The sequence below is a fragment of the Astyanax mexicanus genome, chromosome 5 (assembly GCF_023375975.1).
Source record: "Astyanax mexicanus isolate ESR-SI-001 chromosome 5, AstMex3_surface, whole genome shotgun sequence".
Taxonomy (NCBI): Eukaryota; Metazoa; Chordata; class Actinopteri; order Characiformes; family Acestrorhamphidae; genus Astyanax; species Astyanax mexicanus.
Genome location: NC_064412.1, coordinates 57,603,748 through 57,622,304, shown reverse-complemented (window position 1 = coordinate 57,622,304; position 18,557 = coordinate 57,603,748). Strand labels below are relative to the sequence as shown.

The 18,557-nt window shown below is 35.9% G+C and overlaps 2 protein-coding genes across 2 annotated transcripts in view; one reads left to right on the top strand and one right to left on the bottom strand.

Moving 5' to 3' along the window:
* The window catches only part of rims4 (regulating synaptic membrane exocytosis 4), a 38,472-nt gene extending 27,184 nt beyond the window's left edge, over positions 1–11,288 (top strand). Inside the window, exons 3-6 of the mRNA XM_022675306.2 lie at positions 1,888–2,000; positions 2,128–2,229; positions 3,078–3,217; positions 5,378–11,288. Of these exons, the coding sequence (XP_022531027.1) occupies positions 1,888–2,000; positions 2,128–2,229; positions 3,078–3,217; positions 5,378–5,596 (574 nt within the window). The 3' untranslated portion in view covers positions 5,597–11,288. The remainder of the gene's footprint in view (positions 1–1,887; positions 2,001–2,127; positions 2,230–3,077; positions 3,218–5,377) is intronic.
* A 354-nt stretch (positions 11,289–11,642) lies between these two features.
* On the bottom strand, positions 11,643–16,807 carry abraa (actin binding Rho activating protein a). The gene is made up of 2 exons (XM_007258489.4): positions 15,981–16,807; positions 11,643–13,570 (listed from the first exon to the last, which is right to left on the bottom strand). The coding sequence occupies exons 1-2, from the start codon at positions 16,605–16,607 to the stop codon at positions 13,133–13,135; spliced, it is 1,065 nt and encodes a 354-aa protein (XP_007258551.1). The 5' UTR covers positions 16,608–16,807; the 3' UTR covers positions 11,643–13,132.
* Between the last annotated feature and the right edge of the window lie 1,750 nt (positions 16,808–18,557).

The window sequence follows — 18,557 nt, the reverse complement described above, 5'->3', positions numbered from 1 at the left end:
CAGCTAAAATTACTGTCTTATCCCTGTGCAGCTTGTAACTTTTAGCTAAAGAAACAGCCAGTATGTGAAGAGGTAGGAAACTTTTTCGAGTAGATCAAAAAAATGAACTTAAGCCTGCCGTATGTGAGCTTCCTTTACTCTTAATAGAGCTAATTTAGCTGTGTGTAATTTAGTCTCACTATAATTACAGCTGTTCTGTGAGGATCTCAGGGTTTTTTTAGAGAACGTTGTAAGTGACTCTATAAGTGACTTTAGAAGGCACTTTAGAGGTGGATACTTTTATACGTCGGACTTTTCAGCTTTTTATTTGATTAAAAGTATGAAAACCATAAAACTATAAAACTGTCATTTCTCTTTCACTTTTTTACAATTATCTGCTACTTTGTGTTCATTTATCATTTAAAATCTCAATAAAATAGGTTGTGATTTTGTGGTTGAAAGGTGACAAATGTGGAAAAAAGTTCAAAGGGTATGAATACTTTTGCACGGCACTGTATTTTAGTGCAACATTATTTTTAATTTTGTTACTGTTTTATACTAGATATTAATCATTGCATTCAATTATGTGCCTTTATGGTTATTATACAGTTATACACTAAAAACGGTATATAATAATAATAATAATAATAATAATAATAATAATAATAATAATAACAGTTAGCTCTGGGAGCAGACTGTAGTCAGTGAGGAACAGATTGATGGATAAAGCTGTAATTTCAGTAAATCTCTCTCTCTCTCGCTAAGTTAGACCTCATGCTGCCAAAAATCTCACATTCAGTTATTCTGTGTGTGTGTGTGTGTGTGTGTGTGTGTGTGTGTGTGAGCTGGCCCTGCTCCAGAGGAGCACTTTACTCTGGGCTGAAGCAGAGGCCGTTATTAGATATCATTAAACCCAAAGCCGTCTGTCTTTATTACATAAAGGAGCTCCTGCTTCCAGCACCATCCTCATCAATACATCACACACACACACACACACACACACACTCTACACACACACACTGCTCACCAACACACACACGTTACCACTGTTCAGATATAATGCATTCGGTGAGTCTTCAGAACACTTTTTCACTTTTTTTCACATTGTCTTGTTGCAGCTTTGAGCTAAAATAAGAAAACAAAAATTGCAAAATTGTGAAAAATAAAAAAAATACAAATTTGAAGTTCATTTGTGCTTAATTTAGACACACCCCCTGTCTATATAAGGTCTCACCACTAGCTTTGCATACAGTGACGCTTAAAAGTTTGTGAACCCTTATTTCCTATATCTCTGCATCTAAAACATCATCATCAAATTTTCTAAAAAGTAGATCCTGAGTCCTAAAAATAAATAAAGAGAACCCAATGAAACAAACAAGACTAAAATATTAAACCTGCTCATTTATTTATGGAGGAAAAAGATCCAATATTATATATTAGTTAGTGGTAAAATTAACTTTAGCCCAATGCTCTGTAAGGACAGCAGATTCTGTACAGCCCTGCCACAAATAGAAGTTGCACAGCACGATGTATTTGAAAATTGATTTGATTTACCACTATGATCAGGGGCTTGCCATCAGCTGCCGGAGTCCTGAGAGAGCACAGTTTTGTCCTTGTTCTCTCTGGGTGGGTACAGTAGATGGCGCTCTCTCTTTCCCCTCATCACTCCTAGGGTGATGTGGATCAGCACAAGGCTGCGTCTGTGAGCTGATGTATCAGAACCGAGCCGCTGTAGGCGCTTTCCTCCGAGCTTTAGCGCTGTGATGCTACTTGGTAATGTGTAAAGTCTTTCCAGAAGAGAAGATGTTTTTACTGCAGTCAAACAATTACTGCAGAATAAACAATATGGATTATCAGTGATATTAATGATATAATATTTATAACAGGATTTGATCTTCTGTGTTTTAGTTTAAACTACAGCGGGATGTGTTTGGCCTCAGACGCTCAGTTCAGTGATTTTCTGGACGGGATGGGTCCGGCGCAGTTTGTGGGCAGACAGACGCTGGCGATGACCTCGATGGGTGAGTTCTGAATTCTACAATAAATATATAATGACCTTTACTGTCATTTACTCTGATATTGTTTAGTAAAAGCAGCAGAATTTCATACTGTGTGTGTGTGTGTGTGTGTGTGTGTGTGTGTGTACAGGTGATGTGGAGATCGGTCTGCTGGAGAGGAATGGACAGTTAGAGGTGGACATCATACAGGCGAGAGGACTCATCATGAAACCCGGATCTAAAGGACCACCGGGTACCTGTCTTCAATTAAACCCCACCAATCGGCATTAAATACATTAGCATACATTACCAGTCAAAAGTTTGGACAAATCTTCTCATTCAGTGTTTTTATTATTTATATATTATTTTTTCCTACATAGTAAATGAATAGTGAAGTGATCTATCAGATTATGAAGGAACACATAAGGAATCATGTAGTAACTTAAAAACAGTGTTAAACAAACTAAAATACTCTGTGAAGAAGCTTTTAGATACTCTTATCTGAGGAGCTGGTTTAAACTTGTGGTTTCTGAGGCTGGAAAATCTAATAAACTTATCCTGTACAACAGCCTTGATGAGTGCCAGTTTCATCATCATAATCTGGATTAGAACATTCCTCAAATATTCACTGTATACCTGTAACTCTACCTCTTCACTACTTTACTTTAACTGATGCTCTCAAACACTTTATTAAGAGACAAGAAATACAAGTAATTAACTCTTGATGAGTTCAGCACAGCTGTTAACTGAAAGCCTGAATTCCAGGAGACTCTACCTCATAAAACTGACTGAGAAAATGTAAAAACACTGAATTTAAGGTGTGTCCAAACTTTTGACTGGTACTGTACACAATAAAAAGTGCTAAAGTATCTATAAAGCATGTGCCCTTATAAAGAGAGGCGTTATAATTACAATGTATGATAATAAGAGCATTAAACACTCAATGTTTAATAATGCATTTAAAAACTTGTATTTATGACATCAGATTCTTGTATTTATATATATATATATCCACATTTGTGGAGCTGTATGTGTGTATATGTGTGTAAATCTCTGTGATGTGCTGTATCTAATAAATAAATGTTTATTTCCTGTTCTCAGCGGCGTATATTAAAGTGTATCTGCTGGAGAACGGAGCGTGTGTAGCTAAAAAGAAAACCAAGTCTGTGAGGAAATCTCTGGACCCGCTTTATAACCAGGTCCTGGTCTTCTCTGAGAGTCCACAGGGGAAAGTAGTGCAGGTAAACCACACTCAACACAAACCTACACCACCAACAACAGCAGCAGCACAAACTGACCAATAGAAACACTCGGAAAATACTTTATACTCAATTTAATTCTCAGCTTTAATGTTATGAGAACATTATAGATTTTAATGTTATTAGAACTTAATTTTAGTTATTAAAATGATGGTATGTTGGTGTTGACTTGAATTTCTTGTCTCTTAATGTAAAGTTTGAGAGCATCAGTAAAGTAGTGAAGAGGTAGAGTTACAGGTATACAGTGAATAGTGAATATTTGAGTAATGTTCGAATCCAGATTATGAGAAGCAACAACTACTCAACTAAATAAAGAAAAAAAATACTTTAAGAAGAATTGAAGATCACTCAATCAAGGAAACAAAGAATTTCAACAACTTCAAGTGCAGTTGTGGCAAAGACCATCAAAAGCCATCGATATACTGATGAAACTGGCACTTATCAGGACCAACCCAGGAAAGGAAAGGAAGAGCGAGAGTTTCCTCTGTTGTACAGGATAAGATCATCAGAGATTCCAGCCTCAGAAACCACAAGTTAACAAACAGCTCCCCAGATAAGAGTATCTAAATACTTCTTCACAGAGTATTTTAGTTTGTTTAACACTGTTTTTAAGTTACTCCACGATTCCTTATGTGTTCCTTCTTAAAATAAAAAAAATAAAAGATAAGATAAAAACAGTTAATGAGAAGGTGTGTGCAAACTTTTGCTGGTACTGTAGTTAAGACACTGCCTGCACTGTTGTTTGTTACCCTTATTTTAAAGTGTGTTATCAGAATGTCATTGTGAAAAGGTATGTTTTTTTGTAAATAATGTAATTTTTAACATCAGAATGAAGTTCTATTATCGTGATTATTAATAAAAATATCCAAAAAACAAAGTTTCACCCACTGCACTATGCCAAATTTCAGTCTGAACATTTGATATAAGTCAGACTGATGAGTAAAACCAGAGTCAGATCCAGTCAGAAAGCTACTGTAACACAGAACCGTTAGTCCTGAATAAGGAGAACATTTAACATTATCCTGAGAAACAGCACTTAACACTCAGCGCAGTGAATATTTCTGAGGAGAGCATTTATAAAACACTATCATAACAAACATTAACCCAACTAACAAAGACCAGAGAGAGAGAGAGAGAGAGAGAGAGAGAGAGAGAGAGAGATGAATTGTGGGTAATGATTCAGGTGGAAATGTGTGGAATTCACCATCCTTAAAAGAACTAAAAGACGAGAGGAACATTTTGTTCAGTCATAAATTGTCCTTTAGTCACAGTGGATCTGTTTATCACACGCAGTACTGTACTGCTTCATCCGTCTGGAAGAAGATAGATGACGCCCTAATTTCAGTGCCTTTTTATCCTTTAAAAATGTTCTGTAATACTAAACTCGTCACGACTATGAAGAAAAACACATGGAATTATTTTATAATCAGGTCATGTTTGTAAATGAGAACTGGTTCTCAAACATTTTACCTGGTAAAATAAAGGTAAAAATAAAATAAATAAATAAATAAATAAATAAATAAAATAAATAAAAAGTGTTAAACATACCAGAATATGTTTTATTTATTTTGTTTTACATTATTCTAATAAAAAGTAGCTCCTCTTGTTTAGATGATGAGTTTTGAACATCTCTGCTGGATTTTCTTAGTCAGTTTTATGAGGTAGAGTCGCCTGGAATTCAGGCTTTCAGTTAACAGCTGTGCTGAACTCATCAAGAGTTATTTACGAAGAGCTATTACTTAAATAAATACATAAAAGTAAAAAAAAAAAAACATTTTAATGAAATGTAAAAATGTATTGTCAAGTGCAGTTGCAAAAAAGTCCATTGAAAACTGAAAAATAGTGATTGAAAAGATCACTTCACTATTCATGTACACCCCATAAATACCAAACTTTATTCACTTTATTTATTTCACTTTTATTTTTAACTGTAACACTAATTATTACCACTTAAAACCCATAGCTTCAAGAACATTCATTGGCTCATGAGCTTCTGAAAGCTTTTTTCTTTCTTTCTTTTTATTCGAGATCCCAAACAAGATCTCATTCCGTCCCTTAATCTTTAAGTATAAGTTTATTATAATATACCCCTTATAATCATAAATCCCTGCTTTCTTCTCTTCTTCTTCTCCTTCTTCTCAGATCATCGTCTGGGGGAACTACGGCCGAATGGATCGTAAGTGCTTCATGGGCGTGGCCCGGATCCTTCTGGAGGAGCTGGATCTGACGAGCATGGTGATTGGCTGGTACAAGCTGTTCCCAACCTCCTCCATGGTGGACCCGACGATGGCGCCGCTGATCCGGCACTCGTCCCAGCTGTCCTTGGAGAGCACGGTGGGGCCGTGCTGCGAACGCTCGTAGACGCTGGCGAAGTTTGTGGTTCGTCTTTTTCCATTTTTTCCGAAAGGGCTGTCGAGGCCCGTCACTCTCTCTCTCTACAGCGTGCTGGTTGTGCATGACTGCCACGGCGGAGCGAGTCCTCTGGAGCCTTCTAGAACCTCTCTAGAATCCTCTAGAACGTAGAACCTTCAGAGCCTGACCGCGCAGGTTCCCAAAGAAGCGTTCTTTTGCTTTATTCGTTCGGTTTTTCCTTTAAAAGAACTCTGCAAAAAATATATATATAAATATAAAAGGAGCGTGAGGAGCTGAGCGTGAGGCATAGATCCAGCTGGAGACGAATGGAAGAGAAGAATGAAGGAGAATGAAGAAGAGCTCTGTCGTCCATGTCTGCGTAACTCTTGAGACTTGTGTTTCCTGCTTCTCATCAGTGGTCTCATCAGTGTCTCTCTGAAGACGTGTGTACAGCTTACGAGTGCTCGCTGCTGTGGTGTAAGACTGTCTGTGTCGTCTGTGTTGGATCTGTCGGTCTTTGAGAACGGGTGCAGTGTTGCGTTGCGTCGCGTCTTCGGTGTAAAGAATAAGTAGCCATAGATCAATCGGTTCGTGCAATCTCGTATCAGAGTGGGGGAGAGTCGGTCGCGTTACGCCAAGGCTAAAGAAAACAATCAGAAGGGGCGTCTTAGACGCGAACGCCAGAAATCCTAAAGCGTAAAACGTAGAGCGTAAAACGTAGAGCGTAAAACGTAGAGCGTAGAGCATTGGATGGTTCGGTTGAGTGGTTGAGACGGACGCTCAGCTCAAGTCGTCTTTCCTCTTCTCTTTTTCTTCCCTTTTTTAACTGTGCCACTTCTACCAGCAAGTGTCTTTACTTTGAGGCTTGTGCCATCGTTCACCGATCAGAGGCTGAATGAATCTGAAGTTGATCCATCAGGTACACAATTAAAAGGGACAGGGATTAATATTATTATTAATATTAATATTATTATTACTCTATTTTATTTGCTCCTGGTTGTGATGAATAACTACACATACTCCAGTTTGGGAGTATGGTACGATATCGGAGTATATATATATATATATATATATATATATATATATATAAATAAATATATGAATATATTTTTCACAAAGAATACGAGATCACTATAAACACTATATAATCTCTCTTTGTATAGGTGTAAGAGCTAAAAGTAGTTTTAGAGTAATAGGACTAATAAAACAAGAACAGCAACAAAAAAATAAAGATAAATAAAGAGATCACGGAATGAATAAATGAATGAATGTCGGTACGGTAAATAAATATTTGATTTAGTCACTACTACACGTGATGGTCTAGCTACGCACTTTATATCTAAAAGCGTCTCTTTATTCATTTACTTCCGCGCTTGCTAGTTCAGAGTGAGCCAAATGTTAATATTAATATAATTACTGCGGTTAATTATTTTATAATATGGTTTGAGTCATAACTGAGTCGATGTCGCAGGACGCAGAACTTTCAGTAGCAATGTTAGTAAGGTATTAGCATTAGATAGTAGCATAGCATGAGAGGCTTTCTCAGGATTACTGGGAAATAATAAGAACTAAATAATTTAAAGATTTAGGCGCGAGAATGTAAATCGAAGACAAAAAAAATATCTCTATATGTAGCAGCTGAGATACTGTTACATCGCAGAGCAAAGAGAGACACTTTCTGAATTAATTTCATATTAATTTGAGTTTATTTGAGTTTATTTTCTTTGTGTAACTGTAGCCCAGTTTCACAGGCTGGCCTCTAAAAAAACATAACGTGACAATAAGAAGAAATCTGTTTATGAAATAATACGTAGCTGTTGATCAATCGATTGTTCTGTAGATTCAGTTCAATTTCAGTGATAAAGGGGAGATTTATGGAAAGAGTTCACTGAATAATTTCATTTTCCTCAATTTTCCTCAGTCCCACTTTATATAATAAGGTCTCTGATAACTGTAGTTACATAGGTACACATTAGTAACTAATCAATGAATGCAATAACAGTGTTACAAAGCTGTCGCACCATTGTGATGACCATTGTTATTGCACTGTTATACGTCCTCAATGTTACATATGGATTACTGTATTATATCTTGTGTAAATACAAGGTTAGATATAAATGGTACAGTTGCATTTCAGATAAATACTAATATAATTATTGCCATTATAGTGTACTGGTGTACACTGATGGGCGTGGTGTTCTGGAAATGAGGTGTGTTCAGGTACATTTCTGGAGTTTTATCTTGTTTATCTTGGTAACAGAAAACACAGGAGCTCCACTGACTGAATACAACCTAGACAGACGCCAACAGTCAGACGTTCATCGCTATCTCATTAACACAGGCGCGCCAAGCCGAGCGTATTTTGCATTTTGTTTCGAGCCGCATGAGGTGTACTTTTCCTGTTGTTACGATAGCAAAGACACACTGACACGCCCTAAATCATGTGTTACAGATATTGAGACACACAATCCACAAGTATTGTATTTACACTTTTACTTCTTTAATCCATATGTTACAGGGAATAAATCACTATTAATGATATGGGTTATTAATGTGTAACTACACAGTTATTGCAGACTGTGTTTATATAAAAGGGGATTATTTCTCTCCTTATCTTTAATGTAGTGGGTCAGCCAGAGTGATAATACCAAAAATGCAATTCCATATAACAGACAGTATTCTATAATAATATTGTTTACATTATATTCATTCAATCAACCTGTTAAACCCTTTATGGCATGAATTATATTTTTGCGGAGAAAAAACAAGATCTATTTAGGATTTTTTCTTTGGGAACTTTTTTTTTTACTTTGATAATAATCTAAATATTTGAATCACCTCTTCTTTATCATGATAATCCTATCAAAAGTGATCTGAATAATCTGAAAACTGTATTAAAAGTATATGGTATAAAATAATATAATAACCAAACAATGGTTTGTTGCCTGAAGGCAACATCATGCCATAAAGGGTTAAATCTTAAGACTGTATTTCAGTTATTAAGCCAAATAACTATTGATTAGTTATTTAGTGAACCTGAATGTGTGAAGTTCCACAGGGCTCTATTTTAGGGCCTATTGTGTAATTTGTTATGGGTTTGATGGTTAAATCAATTAATGTTAAAACAATATATTTAAAGGTAGGCTGTAAAGTAAATCATAAAAATAAAACTACTCAGGACACTCAAAACCTCTATACCATCTCTACTCAAAAACTTGAGATACAGATTGTGTTAATTTCATTGGTCATTGTTGGATTTTTACTGAAATAACTCAATATTCACAGGCTGATTCATTATTTTAAGGATAAAATTTAAAACTGGAGAGTTTACAGTTTTAGTGAACGATTTCTTTAGGTTTAAAGAGGTTTTAGAAGAAGAGTTGAGTCTATTCAGAGTTGACTTCGCGTAATCAAGCCATTACATTTGATCACTGTTCTTTTCTCTGTTGGGTAATTGAACATGTTCATCATCTAAAGCAATAAGAAGCAGTCTTTTCTTCTCTAATCAGTCTGAGCGTGAGAATAAAAGAGGAGATAAAAAACGCCAAGCCATTCATGCATCACTTCAGACAGTACTGACTTCATGTAGCAATACTACCTTAGTTTATATTAGACACGCTGTCTTTCACCTTTTTTTGACAAAATATGAATCTGATGGTTGTTCTTTTACATTGCATGAGGATTTTACTGAGAATGGACCAATAGAAATGCTTTAAAGTTACTTGGAATAAAAAAAATATTCTTGCATTTTCCAGCTTAGCTTCCCTGGAAAGAAGTTAAGAAGTTAAAAAGGAAGGTTTTTTTCCTTCTTCTGTAAAATTCTAAAATTACCATTTTTTTATTTTTGATCTAGCCAATGAGGAGTCACTTAGAAGAACGTGGCAGATTTAGTATTAAAAGTTTTGTCTCTGACATTAATAATATCAGAGATTGATGCCAAAAACTTTGACCATTTGACCATTTTACATTTAATGGAGCCTTTTGAGTCTAGAAAGAGCAAAAAAACTAAAAAACTAACTTTTAAAGAACTCTTTACCCTCTATTTTTAGATGGTAATTTGCATGTTCAACTCAATAGAATAATTTTAGCCTGAGGCTGTTTTAGTTAAAAGCTGAATCATGTAGATAAAAAAGATTCAGCTCTCACAGAAACACATTCCCATAGTTACACCTTTAATTCAGGTTAATTTTGTAAGAATATGATTCTCCTTCTGTTACATAGAGTTTAATGAAATTAACTAAAAATAAAATTCAGTGGGTCCTATTTTATAATAAGTGTATGTAATAACAATGTAGTTACACATTAACAATCATGTAATAACTACTATAGTAACTACTGGTGAAGTACGATCAGTGTAATATTAGCAGTTTAATTTTCTGACCTTATCAAGCTAAATTCAAGGATAAAACTTAGTTATTATTATTTTTTCCACTTAGTATAGTGAAGAAGAAATGTGTTTTTTATGCATTATTTTTAGGATTTGTTCATTTTTGTATCTTGTAACACAAATCTGATGGTATAATCCAACTTGCAAATTGCAAAAATTAAAAAATCTGAAAATAAAGAAAATATTTTTATAATTTTTCCTGAAATTCTGATTGTGAGGAGTAGAGATGAAAAGACTAAAATTAGAAAAAATGGATGAAAACTTATTTCTTGTAATACTACACTACTACACTATAATAATAAAAAATATAGTATACGTTCATCGCTATAATAATGAAATAATACGATTTTAGGTTTTGTTTTTTTTGCATTTAGCCTAAAATGGTCAGAACATGTTATTAATAATCAATACACTGACAAAGTAAGAATCATAGTTGTACAGGTTATGTAATTGCACATGTATGTGAATTTACAAAATACAAATACAAAAAAAAATAATTATTCAGATTTTATATTGGGAATATGAACAACATGTGTAATTACATAACCTGTACAACTGTAATTAATCTGTAACAATGTGCCATTCATCATTAGTTACACTGTTATTACATGATTGTTACTGTGTAACTACACACTTATAAGTAACAATTAATGGAAAGTTTGACCCACCAGAATCAGCTGTTCTACTCTGAATTATAAATACTTTTATAATAAATTCTCATCAGAATTTATTAATCATTTCTATTAATTGACCTAAAGCATGAATTTGGATTTTATGATTTAAAACTTTTACCATCCTCGATTATTATTTTTTTGTTTATTTTAATGATGTTTTAATTACATTAATTTTTAAAAACAAGAATGTATCTACTGAATGAACATTTACATTTCTGCATTAAAAAATGACTCGATATGTATTAATAAAGAAGCCTTAACCCCTAGAATACCTTAATTCTGAAATGATTTTAATTGTAAAAGCAGACAGTAAGGGTGTTTTCATATTGTTTTTTCTTTTTTCTGAATGTCGGTACATTTCATTTGATTTCTTATCAACCTCTGAACATATCATTTATTATTCCTGAGGCGGAGGGAGAAAAATAACAAACGGAGAAATAAAAATGTTGAATGTGATGCTGTGAGTTTATTTTCTGTGTAGAAAAACTTGTTTAATTCCTAACAGGTCGCTGTATGTAAATTTAAATCATTTGATGAAGATACTATTGTTGAATAATGCACAATTTGGTGAATTGTTATTCTGTTTAAAATTGTTGTAAAAAATAAATCTGATCACTCTGATTTACAAAACGTGTTTATGTGGTGACTGATTTATTGCAGGACACACACTTTATATACACAGCTCTGGAAAAAATGGAGAGAGCACTTCAGTTTCTGAATCAGTTTCTCTGATTTTGCTATTTATAGGTTTATGTTTGAGTAAAATGAACATTGTTGTTTTATTCTATAAACTACAGACAACATTTCTCCCAAATTACAAATAAAAATATTCTAATTTAGAGCATTTATTTACAGAAAATGAGAAATGACTGAAATAACAATAAAGATGCAGAGCTTTCAGACCTCAAATAATGCAAAGAAAACAAGTTCAAATTCATAAAGTTTTAAGAGTTCAGAAATAATCAATATTTGGCGGAATAACCCTGGTTTTTAATCACAGTTTTTTTTCATGCATCTTGGCATCATGTTCTCCTCCACCAGTCTTACACACTGCTTTTGAATAACTTTATGCTCCGAATGGGCACACACCTGCTTTAGAAATTGAATTAAAGTTCGATAAGCCACATTGATGATTTATTTTTTTTATTCGTTTTACAGACAAAAGAGGCAAAACTTGTTAAAATCAACACATTTTTTTATTCTAAATACGTACAGCAAATAACAAAAACTTCTGTAAGAAGATCATCACTCTTTCACTTTGAAAGATTTATTTACGATGAAACCAAACCAGATCATGGCAAACTTGATCCTCGTTCATCAATTTCTTTCTAAGAATTTCTTAAATTGGTTGTAATAAAGTCCTGAAACGAAGTCTGTGTTTGATTCATTTAAATTTACATTCAAAGCATTTATCTGACGCTTTTATCCAGAGCGACTCAAACGTTTATTTCTATAATAGAGTCAGTGTAGTGTTGGGAGTCTTGCCCAGGGATTCTTATCACATTATCACCTGTCAGAATCTTCATACAAACTGTGTTTTAATAATAAATTCTCTTTAAAAACTTATTAAGCCCTAAAGAAAGGTGCACACTTCAATATTTCCCCCTTATACCTGCAGTACTCTCAGAATTCATAGACCGACATCAGTTTCATAGACCCTAGAATAGAGCCCTGTGGGACTCCACATAAAGCAAAGGTTTTCCAAACAGTGCATCGTCATTTCTGCATTATAATTCATAAAATAAATAAAATCGATTGGTTCAAAAGGTAAAGATTGGTTGGTGAATATGACCTAATGAGATTTTTATCAAAATAAAAGTAAAAAATCACAGAATTTCAACACATTTATGAGCAAACGAGGCTGAACAAGAGAAGTGATGAAAGTCTTGAAGCTCCTCTGTGGTGAAGGTGAGGAGAAGGGTTCGAATTCTCAGCAGGGCTGAAATTTCACCACAGGAGCCAAATATGAAAAGCAGCTCCTACTTATGTAAACTGTAGAGGAGCAGCGACTCGACTGGCATCTTATACACGACATTTACCAATTAACACTCACATTCTGATGAGTTTAAAACATGACGGTGCTGAGAAACGAGGATATCAGATCTCATTCAGAAACACCAACAAAAAATATTACAGAGAATCATGAAAGAGAAGCATGGGCATCATCCAATCAGCTTTACACACATTTTTAAAACAAATTTTAACCCTCTATGGCATTAATTATTTATATTTTATCATGTGTTTTAAAGCAAGAAAGCACATGTATGTACTGTAAATCCATGAATTTGAACAGGATGATACTGCAGATTCACATATGGACTGGAGACGGATTGATACGCTTTAAAACTTGTTCAGATAGTGCATCACACTCTTTACAAAACTTATAAAAACAAGAATAAATACTATAATAATACTTTAACTCATCACAGACCCTGCTATAGGCTTTCTCTCTGAGTGCAGTAGAGTTCTGGAGGTTGCGGATCCTCAGTCCAGCAGTGTGATGATGACGTGATCGTCCTGACCCTTCCACAGCATCTCCCCCTCGAACTCCACCATCCTGTGTTTCCTGCAGCGCAGCAGGATCCCCACCACCTTATCCGAGATCTTAACGTACCGGTCGAACAGCCGGCCGAAGGTCACGTAAACGCGCCCCTGCCTGTCCCTCTCGCCCATGTCCCTGATGATGAAGCACATCTCCTCCATCTCCCGGTGGATGTGTTTCTGGGCGCGGTCGGCTCGCTGGGCCGTTTTGGATCCCTCTTTGGGTCTGCCGTAGCCGGAATCGCCCTTCTGGAGTCGGCAGGACATGGCGTGCTCGTAATCGAACTCCTCGCTGAAAGGGTTGAGCTTCTGACCCTCGACGTGCTCCTCAGCGAACTTCTGCCATCTACTCTTCAGATCGGTCATGGTGGTGACCCTGATCTGCAGCACAGCAAACACAGCGTTACTGAGGTGCGTTTCCCAAAACGCTATTACGGCTAAGAACTTCATATCCTCGTACTTAAAAACATTCTTAAAATTACGAGCACTTCCCAAAAACTATTGTAAATTATTCATTACTTAACAGAAAAGTTTAGGGGAATCTAAGAGAATTTTGGCACTCTCATAAAGGCTTACAAATATCTTTCAGTGAAGTTCTACTGCCAAATTACCAAAATGTTGTATTAATCTTATATAAGTTTCTGATTGATTATTTAATGTATTTTTAAATATTCACTACTAAAACTGTATGTCTTCAGAAGAACATTGTTTGTGATTAATCCATTCTGATTTATTTTATTGATTGACACCACTTTTTAGAAATAAATAAATAAATATGCATTGCTTTAATTTTTGCCCTAAACAAATGTTTAAAAATCAAACAATCAATTTGATAAGGATGTAGAAGGGTGATCTTGTAGTACATTTATTACCATATAGATATAGATATATACCAAAATAAACACAGTTGTTTAGTTTTGTGCCAAAATCTCTTAGGGATAAATCATTTGTGTAAAAAAGGTGTTGTGTAGAATTCAATAAAATCACTTTTATTTTATTATTTGTGTTATTAGGTTATGTAAATTGTTCTCAATAGTTTTTTGTTTGTTTGTTTTTTATTTGTTTGGTGCTAATTTGAAATGGCGTAATTATACAATCCATAATACAGAGAACTGATTTTGATTGCAATAATATCTACAAAATACAACCTAATGGATTTGCTTTTTTAAGTTTAAAAATGATGATTTTAAATTTTTAAACCTGCAAAGTCTCTTAATCTACATTTGGATCTTTTAATTAACTCTCTATAAATATTTATCTCTTGTATATTTTTCAAAGCGATCACACTTTCCTGAGCTAATTTAAAAACTTTCTGACTCGACGGTCTGATGTGATATTTTATATTGTACAGAGCCGTTAACGTCTGTGTTTTACAGCGTTTCAGACACTCGATCAGGGATTAGAGAGATTAGCCGGCGGGTCGGAGGGTCTGAGACGTGTTTGAGGGTCTTTGAACGTAAATCAAACAGTCTGGATTGTAATTTGAGGCGTGTTTATGAACAGAGGGACCCAGATTTTCGTTTGCCAGAAGCTGACGCTCTGAAAGAGACAGTAGCTGCTGGACTCTGATCAGGTTCTGGTTCTGGTTCTGGTTCTAGTTCTGGTTAGTATCAGAAGCACCGGTGGGAATGTGTCGGGTGAAACCGGAGCCGGGAGCAGAGCGCCGGAGTGAATATCTGAGTGACACGGCTGTGAAATCTCTCACTCATCAACTTCATCCAGACATGTGCTGCTTTCTGAAGGTCAGACAGGAGAACGAGCTCTGTGTTTATTTTCATTTGCAGTAAAATAATGATGACCTAACGCTGGGACACTGTGATCCAACTGGGAGAAGAAATGATTCATGTTGCTCAACAGGGTGAAAATTTATTAACCACAAATCTGATTTAATCTACAGCTGCAACCAGTGTTTATCTCTAATCAACCCCTAATAATTATAATGATTAAGGAGCGTCTATTTTCCATTCTATTCTATTTGTTGAAGGTAATCGTTTTACAGCTCTGGAAAAAAAAATAAGAGACCAAACTGAACTGCTTGAATTTTTGCATCAGGAGTAAAGCAGCCTAAAGATACCCAAAAGCAGTGTGTAAGACTGGTGGAGGAAAACATGATGCCAAGACGCACCCAAGATGGTGGACATTCCACCAATATGGATTTCTGAACTCTTAAAACTTTATGAATATGACATTTCTCTGATTTTGCTATTTATAGGTATATATTTAAGTAAAATGAACATTTTTGTTTTATTCTATAAACTACGAACAACATTTCTTCCAAATTCCAAATATAAATATTCTCATTTACAGCATTTATTTACAGAAAATGGCTGAAATAACAAAAAATAAATAAATAAATAATGCAAAGAAAACAAGTTCATATTCATAAAGTTTTAAGAGTTCAGAAATCAATATTTGGTGGAATAACCCTGGTTGGTTTTTAATCACAGTTTTAATTTCATGCATCTTGGCATCATGTTCTCCTCCACCAGTCTTACACACTGCTTTTAGATAACTTTATGCTGCTTTACTCCTGGTGCTAAAATTCTCTCCTCATGCTTATATTCCAGAAGTTTTGGTATTTGGTAAAAATTTAAGAAACTCATCATAAGTGTTCCGGAGCTGTATATAAAATGTTTATTTAATTATTTCGAAATTCTTTTAAAATGTTTTCACTACATTTTAAAGTGTAAATACTCAGCGGCATTGTAAATGAGAGTAACGTTCAATGTGTTAGAGTGGAAATAAAGATTGATGGATTAAGAGAACTGTGGTGCCCAAAGTTTACGTTTACCTTTGGTCTGCTAATCGGTTTCTTCTGCTCTGCCTCGCTCTGATCACTGTTATCACTCAGAGCAGCATCTTCTCCCAGACCGCTGTCCTCCGTATCTAAGCTGCTGCTCCGAGACCCCATTTTCCGTTCTTCTCTCAACCCCAGAGATTTCGCCAAACCACCGGCCTTCCCGCCGCACAGCCGCCTCCTGGTGGGCGACTCGTTTCCCAGGAAGCTTCTGGGCTCGTCCGGCGTCGCCTGGTTGGCGTGGATCTTCTCCTTGATGGAGCTGACAATGTCGTGGCCGCCGCATTCGCTGATCTTCGGCGTGACGGCTTTGCTGACTGTTCCCGTCTTGATCTTGCTGTCGCATTCGTCCTTATCGTTGACCACAACCACTCGAGGCATGACCAGGAGCTTGACCTCGTTCCGCTCTTTCTCTTTGTCCTTCTCGTCCTCGACTATGGAGTCGGGAATCCAGCCTGAGGGGATGGTGTCCTGTTTGCCCGTGTGTTCGTTGGCCCAGTTCTGCCAGCTCTTGGCCAGGCCGGTCACTGTGGCAGCCACCTTGATTTTTCTCACAGCTCTTCTGAAGGTGTGGTTCTCCTGAGTGCTGCTGCTGCTGGTGGTGGTGCTGCAGGTGCTCATGGTTGACGTTTTGTTGTTGTGATTAACGATCACGATCAGCACGGTTTAGATTGGCGAAAAGTTGAGTTTAAGTTGGCGAAAGCTTTGAGGGAAGGAAGCTTCTGCGGTGAGAAATGTCTTTCTCTTTAGAGACTCTTTGGGCATGCCCATCGGCTTTTAATACATCAGGAAAGAGGAAGTGACTCTAGAGGTGGGAGGTGCTACATTCCTCTTTTGCACATGGTGGCAACCATGACCCCTTACCCAAGGCACCATTGGTATTTTTCCCCCCACATGAGAGAAACTGGACACCAGGCGGCCACATTGAGACGCTGTTTAGATGATGAGACGTTGAGATATTGTGTTGAGGTGACCAACCACTTAAAACCAACCAACCAACCAACCAAAACCAGAAACAAAAAAAGCACGCATGCTTCAGTTTAGGAAGCAGTCATGTTTCAGGCATTTGCATCGTATCCATACATTAAGCATGAGGTCACACACACACAGAGCTGCTCAGAGATAACTCTGCTCTCTGATTAGAAGGTCTCCTCTCAGAGTGTGGCCCCGTAAATGCCGCTGAATGTTTTCTGGAGGCCGCCAGCACTCTGTGTGATGGTCTATTTTTGCCGCTTGGCTCTCGCCGTGTGCATGTGCTAGCGTCTGTTGATTGATACACAGGCCTGTTCTGAAAACATGAGCCAGGCTATTTTAAGGAGTCGAGTCGTGCGCAGCGAATCGGGGATGAGCCAAGGACTTACACCGAGCTCCTGCTCCATTTACACCACCCAGCTGATAAGATAATACATCCATTATGAATTGTCGATTAGCAGATCGAGACCTTTAAACATAGAGACAAAGGCAGCAGCAACAGAGAAATCAGTGGCTTTTCAGACAAAGAAGAATCTAAAAGAGGATCAATTCAGGTAGCCATGTAGTGAAATGAGAATTTAAGTCCAATTTCCACGTAAATATTCTTTATTTGGTATCTCAAAATGTCAAAATACTGGCTTTGTATTTGGAACTAATTACTTACTTTGTTTTTTCCCAATACAGCTTATTCCCTGCAACATTTAACATAGTAGTTTGCAGTACTGACTAAAAATAATGACTTGCTAGAATGGCTAAGCTAAAGTAGTGACATAGCATGATATTATTATTTATATTTAGCAATTTATACATTTTTGAGATACTAGATCAAAGCGTGATCAAAGCGATTATTTTAAAATTAAATGTGCCATAGAATGCATGCAATGTATTTTAGTTGTTATTTGATGTATATATATATATATATATATATATATATATATATATATATATATATATATATATATATATATATATATATATTAATATTATACTTTATTTGCAGGAAAAATAATACAATTTATTAGATTTTTTTTTATTTACTAGCCTGTTATTAAATTAAAAAAGCTGTTATTAAAGAACCATAACAATAACATCCTGTAATCCTAAAACTAGAAAGTGACAAGCTGCTCTCATATTTCACCATCTCTTGAACCATCTCTTCTGTCACTTTGGGTCGAATCAAGATTTGTGTAGTTTTAGGGTTTTGTAATTGCTGTATTTGGTTTTACTGGATGTTCTTTTAAACAAGTAATAACAGTTATTTAGTGATCTTAATGATGGGAAAAGTACACCTTGTGTCGATTGAAACCCTAAACTTTAAATTAATCATGGGTGTCTCTTTCTCATCATTCTCTTTAAGAGTAAATCAGGTGCGCTCTGACTTTGGTGGATTGCTATTGTAACGGTGCAGCTACCTGGACGTGTTCAACAAACTCTTCTCAGCAGAGGAAACTGAGCTGCTGGTTGACGCTGTGAAGGAGCTCCAGCAGCTCATTTACGGGAACAGCAATGTTATTTTATTTACTATTCTGTTTATTGTTGATGTAAAAGTTGAGTTTGTGCTGCTGTGTGTTCATGTGTGTGTAATAAGTGGGGGTGTAC

Excerpts from the sequence above, each read along its gene's own strand:
- abraa (XM_007258489.4), bottom strand. The coding sequence starts at position 16,607 with ATGAGCACCTGCAGCACCACCACCAGCAGCAGCAGCACTCAGGAGAAC. Across the intron at positions 13,571-15,980 it reads AACCGATTAGCAGACCAAAG|ATCAGGGTCACCACCATGAC; the intron begins GTAAACGTAAAC and ends GCTGTGCTGCAG.